At 37.4% G+C, this 9,001-nt stretch overlaps 1 protein-coding gene across 1 annotated transcript in view; it reads right to left on the bottom strand.

Annotated features, from left to right (window-relative positions):
* SCAPER (S-phase cyclin A-associated protein in the ER) overlaps positions 1 to 9,001 on the bottom strand; it is a 144,958-nt gene that overhangs the window by 26,632 nt on the left and 109,325 nt on the right. The window contains exon 26 of the mRNA XM_009994363.1: positions 6,579 to 6,734. Coding sequence (XP_009992665.1) covers positions 6,579 to 6,734 — 156 coding nt within the window. The remainder of the gene's footprint in view (positions 1 to 6,578; positions 6,735 to 9,001) is intronic.

The following is a 9,001-nucleotide window of genomic DNA, read 5'->3' as shown; positions in this document are numbered from 1 at the left end:
CTGCTGCATAGCCTCGTGTTGGCACATGAACCAGCCTGTAAGAGAGGAACAAACAAGGATGGCTGCAAAAGGAGGGAGAGCTCATGGCTCAGGGATCATGTCTGCATTTCTACAACCTTGGGTTGTGCATCTGTGGACTCCCTAGTACTCCTCACTTTAAAATAGCTTCTTATGCCCAATTTTTTATTTTGCAGCATGCATTAGCCAAAATGTGCTGTCACTTAACTACACTCAAGTACCTCAAATGTTTATTTCCACAGTATCACATGAGAGCACAGCTCCTTTTGCCAACTAGTACTCCTTAATTTCAATCTTAGCTTTTTCAACAGTACAAAACAGGAAAAAAAACAGTCATGGTCAAACGATAACCCCAAATTAATTACTGCATATGATACCTCACAGAACATTTGGTGACTATATGCTATGAGAAGATTGACCAATTTTACCAAAGGTTAAAGTTAGCTTGCTTTCAACTCTCACTCCATCATTATTTTTAAACAATTCCATATGAAAAAGCTTACACTGCTGGATGAAATCATTTTACCATTTTGTGCTGCTCTGGAGCAGTGAATGAATCAAAATACACATTAAAAAGTCAATTGTAAAATCACTCAAAATGCAAAAGACCAGGAATTTTAGAGTTACACCATAGGACAAAGCTGTTAAAAATAATAATAAAAAAAATCTGTGTGCTGGGTTTGGTGGATTGAAGGAACTGTTAAAAACGTTTGATGTTGCCTGTATTACAGTTAATATGAACAGGCCACTGGCTCCTGTTGGTTTTAACTGTCAATTATAATCACTTGAAGCCTAAATGTTTACAAAAAAAGGTAAAAGACATTATTCATACTGGTTGTGGGCTTTAAAGTAAAAAAAATATGTATTTGAGATGCTGGAAACATATGCTGCTTTGAGTGATTTTGGTCAAGTCTGGACTTGACCACAACAGTGGATTTCATACAGGTAGTAGATGTTCCGTTTACCTCAAAGGTAAATCCAGGGAAAAATTCAGAGCAAACCACCAGGATACAGACTGAAGTAAAAACCCATAAAAATAATAAAATCAGAAGATGACAGGGAACATAGGTTTTACCTAACTGATGTTAAAGAGGAGATTCTCATGAATGTAGTTCCTTTTAATTCTCCTATTTCAAGAAACTTCCTCTCTGTGTCTGTTAACAGCTGACAAAGTAAAATAATCAGGAGGGACAAACACCCTTCAATTAATCACTGAAGAAAAGCAAGACATATAGCTGGGAAAACAGACAGGCTTTCAAACTTTACCACGTCCCTCTACTTAGCTCAGGCAAATACTTGTACTATGGTCAAAAAGCATGCAGGATTTTACACAAAAAGTTTAATGAAATGCAGAGAATTTTCATTATGGGCTGCCATTATGATTGTCAGCTTCTGCCATCACGGAGTCTCGAGACCTAGTATGGGGTTTATGACTTAAAAAAAAGGTTTAAGCAGTTAAAAACCTGGGTATATCCTTCCAGGAAAGAAAGATACCTCTTTGCTTAAAATACACCACTATGTATTAAAAACAGGAATTCAATACAACTTGATGAAAAACAGCATACTCTGCAGAACAAGTATAAAACTACAATTTCTCCAAGCTTCAATATGAGCAAACTGTTTATATCTGAAAATATATTGTTTTAAGAACTGACTGAGCTAACAAGCAGACAAGCCCCTCTAAGGGTATACATTGTAATGTTTGTATATTTGAATTATATACTCCTGATTAAAAACATGGAACCAAATGGAAACACGACTTTTCAAAAGGTTTAGAATATAATCTGAGGGTTTTTTTATTATTATTAGGATTTTAAAACTGTAGTTTTGCTTCTATATTATTTTATTTAGAAAGAGATGTCAAAATAAAGAGGCAAAACAATAATAAAAGTATAAGGAAGTATTTAGCACCTGTCAGACCTTGTTATAATTCATACTGTCAAGCTAGGAATCACAGGCTTGTGTAAAAGTGATGATTTGAAACCTTGTAGTAATTTCAAGAACAAGCTTTAATTTGTTTACAGTCTTTGCTGGGCCTGCTGTCCATTGGAACTGGTGAGAAGCACACTCACTGTTCAAGCAGGCTTACATCTCATTCCCCATTCAGCAGCCAAAACAGACATTATCTTAATTACTGTAATAAAACTGAAACCAGACCAGCCTACTTCCTTGCCTATCTGTGACTTGACAGTCACTATTTTCCTGGATCAAACCCTTTATATCTGCAGCTTTCCACCACTGCAGTCTGTAATCCACAACTTCATTAGCTGTCGACACAGATTTATATGTATTCCACTACTGTTTTGAGATAACTTAGAACATGAACTACTACTACTACATGAACATTCAGCTACTGTACTGCCATGACATTCTTTTCCCTAGATGAACAAGGGAGCTTGCACATATTTCTTACACCAAGAAAACAGCAACTTTTTGGAAAAAGTTGATGTCCCAAGAAGCTATATGATTGGAAGGACTATTCTTTGCAATATTCATCATCTGCACAACTCCCTTTCCTCCTTGTGCCTGTGTTACTGCTAGTCCACTGCACTGCTCTTAGGTAGAACATTCTCCCTTGGTGATTAACCCTCAGACTGCACCACTGCTGACAGTTTCATCCAGCTGCTTGCACTAACTCTGTGGTTAATATTAATTTTTTCATTCATATTAAGGAGCAAAAGTGAAATAAGACATAAAAATAGTCCTCCAGAGAGTAACAACTAACCTTTTTGGACAGGAATCTTAGTTCCAGAGACTTACAGGGAAAAAAGGGATAAAGATTTGATGCCCACTGGGCAGTACAGGAAAAGATAGGAACATAACAAAGATCCTTGCTAAGCTGATGAAGAACTTGCTGTATATTTTTTTACTTAGTGTTCACTCCTGCTTTTAGGGAAGGGTGAGCTAGGGCATGTTTTTATTAATGCTCCTTGCATTCCATGCCTGCTCATTGTTTTCTGTCTTGTGTTGACAAGCTAAGCATGTTCCACATGTATATTCAGGACCCAAGGGCCCAAAATAGGCTTTCTATCTCTCATAGTTACCATAATAAACTCTGGAAAACAAGGCTGTCATCCTGAACATTGCTACTGGACATCTGCATTGGACACAAATTGCAAGACACATTTATATGGCTACATAAACCACTGCTATTCTATATAAAGTCTATTTAATATTCTGCTTTATTCTGGGTTAATAAAAATGTCTCTGTTTTCAATTCTGGCTGCAGTCACCCAAGCAAAAACAGTTAAGCATTGTCATGGCCACAATCTTCAAGCCTAAGTATCACATTTCAGGTTCATCTTTTGCTCAGCAAAAGGAGACAGGGTAATATTCAGATGCGATGCATTTTATGAATTCTCACTACATACAATAAGGGACAACGCCCTGTTTTCACCTTTCACACTTTTAAAAAACTAATTCTGGAGAAATGAGTTTTTCTGTTGTCAATGGACGTAACAGAGCAAAAGTAAAATGGGGACTTCTTGTTGGAGGTCTCAAATCACCCTCACTGGTCCTCACTGTATAACAGGTGAGGGTACAAAACTTATCAAAACAATGCTCACATGGCTTTACAGGCTATTAATGTCTTCAACAAATGATCTTTTACACGTATTACACAGTGTTTGGAAAATGTGCTATTACATCCACAGCAAAACCTCCATTAAAAGAATCAATCTAGCATTTATTGGCCAGTACCAAAAATGATTGTTTGAGAATTAAAATCAATATAAAAGTTAAATCTTTTAAAAAACCTTGACCATTAATGAAAAGAAAATCCGTCTCTTGTAATAAGATATAATTAACAGATGTTCAGAATGGATTCCCTCAGTTCAGTAACTTTTTATGATGTTAAAATTGAGAATCCTCCAATTTATGTTTCTACATTAGCGAGACTTTCCTTTATTGTATCTAACTCTGTGGTTCTGGACTTCTTTTCCTAAATCTACCACGGGAATAAAAGAAGTATAATAGTTAATGTCTTAAAATTTTATCAGCTACATTACCATAACCATACATCTAATTTAATACATAATGCTGACATACATATATTATGGCTAATTTTGTAGTAAACATTATTGTGACATCTTGCCTGATGCAGTGGCATGTGCAAGTAGGTACTCGACTGACATCTCTTCCCAGCCTAGAACCTTGTTTTCTGTAAAGTAATTGTCCAAATAAACACCAAGTATCAATTCAGACCTTAGATTAGAAACATTCTGCTAAATCTGGGAGCTTTATGAAGTGTTCATGTCAGGAAGAAAGGAAAACTTGGATTGACAGCTCTTTCTGCATGTGAGCTCCAGAATGGCCTAACACACTCTGTACTCACAGGACAGGATCTCTTAGTTATTTAAAACCTGAGTTTAACTTTGGCCTTCTGGGGCTACCACAGCTTACAGTTGCAGTGAAGTTCCTAACAGCCTGGTGCTGTCTGAAAGCAGAGGAGGACCAGGCAGCACTTGGCTGTTTCTAGCTTATAAAGCATTTCACTGTTGCAGACACCATGGATGAGAGCCCTGAGGATGTCCTGGTGTGTCAGCCACCCAGCAACTACTGTCCTATCAGCTCCCTACCATGCCACCCTGTGGCACAGCATGCTAAGATCTGCACACAGTATGATGTAAAAATACTCTAATGCATTTAAGATGGAATTACAACTTTTTATATGAAAAATAACAGTCTGAAGTAGTTCTTTCAGAAAAAAGCACCTTATTTTGTGTCCCCCATGATCACCACTGAGAAGCATAAAGAAGTTCCCAACCTGGTAACATTCTAGATAGGAGGATATATCAAAAGAACAGTTCAAACCTGCTCTTGCAACAATGGTCTAAGTCTGATAATTTGGCTAAACTTCTTTTGATGCTGCAGTGACAGAGCACTGCTAGTACTTGCTGGACTTCTTTCTTCCCAGAAACAATTTCAAAAGTATGACCAGAAGAGTGGTTAGTTACTCTGATGTACAGAAGAGTATATAATACAGCATGTTTGGTGCTCAAGCATGTGTGGAGAATGAGAAATGCTGGCTTCTGACTGATCAGTCTGCATTGCCTCTTACTACTGTTTACCACGAATGAAAGAGGCATCTGTATTGCTCACAACGAGGGGCCATCTTTTGTGCTGTAGCACACAATCTGTATTACTGTACTGTGACATATTTAAGCATTCCATAAATTTCAGCTCTGTTTCTGCCACCTTAATCTGTGTTTGGCAATATCTTTTTCCATTTAAATCACCTTGAGCACTAAGGACTTCTGTAACCTGACAGAATTACACTCTGCATTCACTTCTTAAATGAGAGTGGGCTCAGGTGACGAAAGACATTCAATTTAACCCGCCTTTCTAATCAGTTACTTCAAAGCTTTTGATCTAAAACTGAAAGACAACAGTTTTGAAATCTCCAAGTTCATTCCTCTCGTTTCTTTTCATGCCCAAATGAACAATCAATCCAACCTGGAGATTGAGAACAATCAGCACCTTTGCATAAAATCCAAAGTGCTGCTGTTATGTGCAGGCAGCGAGATCAGACAGTTTTTGGTGCAACACTGAAGAAAAACTCAACCCTTCAAAATTACTGTTCTGTGCAGATGTTCTTGGAAAAAGTATTTGCATGGTGCTGTACTATTTTGGGGTGCAAAGATCTCTATTATTTGAGTGAAATAATTTCTGGCTTCAGAAATCACAAAAATTACATTACTCACTCTTGTAGCTAGAACTATTATTATTCCACTAGGAGAGGAATGACTTTTTTATTTTCTTTTATTTTTAATATGCATATGACTTTTGGCAGCTGTCCTGGAACATAAAATGCCAAGTCAGCAGCTTTCAGAAGAGGGAAATCTCACTAAGTTGGGATGGTCTCTTTGGGCTCATATTTCTTGCAGTTCTTTTTTCATGTACCTGTGTCCCTGAGTTGCCTGCAAGAGCTCTTATCTAAGGCTTTTTTTCTTATTTTATGTTTTATTAACTAGTTTTTCAACCTGAGCATCATTTCACTCTTCAGGAATTAACTGTAAAGTTCTGTCAGCCTTGTCTTTTCCTGGACACCTACCTCCCTCTTGCTCACTCCCCACAAGCCTGGCTAGGTTATGATAATGAACATTTTGCATTGGAAAATGTTCTAACAAATCCAGTAATATTCTTCTTTACAGAAAACATAATTCCCTGACTGACAGTGCTATTTTAAAGAATAACGCTGCTCTAGAGAAATCAATTAAGATTTGATTTTGCTGATTAAAAAATACCCTTAAAGTCCTTAGGGCTGATGCTTAAAGTTAGTAGTGATACTGTAATGATGAGTAAAGGAGATAAAGTTTACAATTCTGATAAATGACTTAAAGAATCAAGACTCAGGCCAGGTAACTCATTACAGTTTACTAGTGAAAGGGTGAGTAGAGTGAATTTCCTGTCCTGTGTCTTCACCAGTTATTGCTGTGTGATTACAAATAGTTCTAACAGCATTGTCAGAATGCTCACTGCCATGAGGGTAGCGTTGGCACAGGGTTACAACAGCTGCTGCCTGCAAAACATCTCAGAGGTGCCAGGCCAAGTGCACTTACCTGCCATTGATGGCAAAGCACAGTCGACACATTCCATGCAACATTGCTGTGGCATTTTGTAGAAAAGATGCAATTTTGGGATTCTCATCAACAGGGCCTTGAACGGAGAGGAAACAGCAACACAGCTTGTCTATTAATCCTATGTTCACCATGTAACTAGAAATAGAAGAAAAAGGTTGTTTTTTTTTTAAAAAAAAATAGTCCCATGCCAGTATTGGTAACTTTGCAAAGGAACTAAATTCTGCTTCTCTGCTACCAAACTGTACAAAATGCAGGTGGTGATTACTTAAATACTCTTTCTGAAAGGGTTAAATAAAACAATTCAAATCACAGTAACTTCAGATCTGGCTCTCTGTAAATATCAGTAGTTTTTGTTAAGAGATCTGTCTGTCTTAGGATAATTTGTATTATACTGTACAAGAAAGATGAGTGTAAATGTTTATTTTACCATACCCCTAGAGGGACAATGGAATTTTGCCATAGTTAAATGATTTATAATAATCTTGATAGCTCTGCAACAGCACAATCTCTTTTCAACATGAAGAGATAAACTTTGTAGAACACACTAATTCAAGAAGACAATGATGTTACCCAGATAACTTTTTATTGTAGTCCATATATCATAAGAACTACTGCCCAGTTGTTGAGTTTTTTTCCTTTTGAAAATATACACAACAAAGATTAAAAGAACATGCAGATAACAACCTTCTACCATCAGCAGAGAAGGATCAGGATCAAAAAGGTTCAAAACTCAACACAGAGAAAACCATGCTAGTGATTTAAACTGAAAACTCCTCTTTTAAATTATTTCATAATTTCTTATGTTCATAATTTCAGACACCACCAACTGATGCACTGTTTTTACCCTGAGAGTCTATCGTGTTATCACTATTACTCCATCCTACTAGCTGTTCTGCCTGCTTGCTTCTCAAGTCCTTCTGTCAGAGATTGCCTCTTTGAGATGGGAACATCACTGGCTGGATGCTTCCATAATGTCAAGACCATCCTGATTTTACTATGGAACATGATTAAATAATATTGATTCAAGTAAATAAATACTACTGAATTGATAATGCTTGTCACAGGAGCTGTACAAGTATTTATTAAAAATACCTATTCCCTCACCTGCCTTAGAGTCTAATTTTGAAAAGCCAAGGATTTTTAAGATTAGGGAAGAAAACCTCTCCATTTTTCAGACAGTGTTGCTGGTCAAAGACTAATCTCTCTTCAGTGCCAGAAACCTGACTTTCTGCCAAAGTTTACCCTGCTGACACAAAGCTTTTGGAAGTAATGAAAAGTAATTAAGAATAAAAATGCACTGGATATAAAGCAAGAAGTCTAACTGCAGTGTGAAATATTTTTCAAGCTGCTGAATTATAGCAGTTAAAAATACTTAGATGCACAAAGGATATTAATTGCACAGTTGTTGCTCAGGTAGGTTTGTGTGCTCTGTTTAGCATCATGAAAGGTTACCAGCATTAGGTTTCTTGCAGATTTTGATCTAAGCAATCCACCTGATCATACAGGTGATAAGCAAGCTCTCCTCTAGTAGCAGAGTAATTCCAGGAATAGAGGTGGGTGTCAGACACATCACAGTGAAATGCTGAGTGCTAGAAATCTCTGTGAAGTAGGAGAGGAGAGAAAGAACTAAATACAATACAGCCAATACTGACAGATGATTACTCACATAAAGGCACAACCATTCTCATCAATATTCTCTTTTTTTTCCCCCTAGGGATATCACTACAGTCTGACACCTGCAAAGCGAGTTCATTGTCCCTTTTCCTTTGCACCCAACACCTGGATACAAAGCAGCTGTGCTTTTGGCAGAGAAGAAATTTTAATGGTAACCAGAGACAATGAGAAGAAGCACAAAGTATCTTCTTTGGAGAACTGAGAATACAGACAAACATAACATCAAAGCTCTCTCATTTACTGCCTCCATCTCCCAGTCTTTTTACACATGGTAGCAGAGTTCAAGTAATTTGGCTACCCTTCTGATACCCATACACTGTGTAGATAATTGTTGTTTATGCATCAGGTCTAGGAGCCCCAAATAGAAAAAAACCCACAAAAATTCAACTTTCCTCATTCCTTCCCATCTTCCTAAAACTCTCATTTAATCAGCTCCCCCAGGAAATATGATACAATGACCTGGAGGTGAAAGATTCTCATTAATAATACAATTTGTCTGGTTTTGACTAGTTTAAAATGCCCTCCCTCTTTTTGTCCTAAATGCACTATTACCTTGTCACCGTGCCTTTCATTCTCCGTTTATAACCAGATCTCCTAAAGTGCCTCAGGTGAGGGACCTAGTTGGATTCTCATGTATCTTCTTATCTTGAGGGTATGCCTGGGCTTGGCCCAGTCAGTGTCAGGTGTCTGTGCAGCACAAATATCAATAAGCAGACCTCCCACCCTCC

Source organism: Chaetura pelagica, unplaced genomic scaffold (genome assembly GCF_000747805.2).
Source record: "Chaetura pelagica isolate M959 unplaced genomic scaffold, ChaPel_1.0 scaffold222, whole genome shotgun sequence".
NCBI classification, from domain to species: domain Eukaryota; kingdom Metazoa; phylum Chordata; class Aves; order Apodiformes; family Apodidae; genus Chaetura; species Chaetura pelagica.
This window is presented reverse-complemented; position numbering and strand designations above follow the sequence as displayed.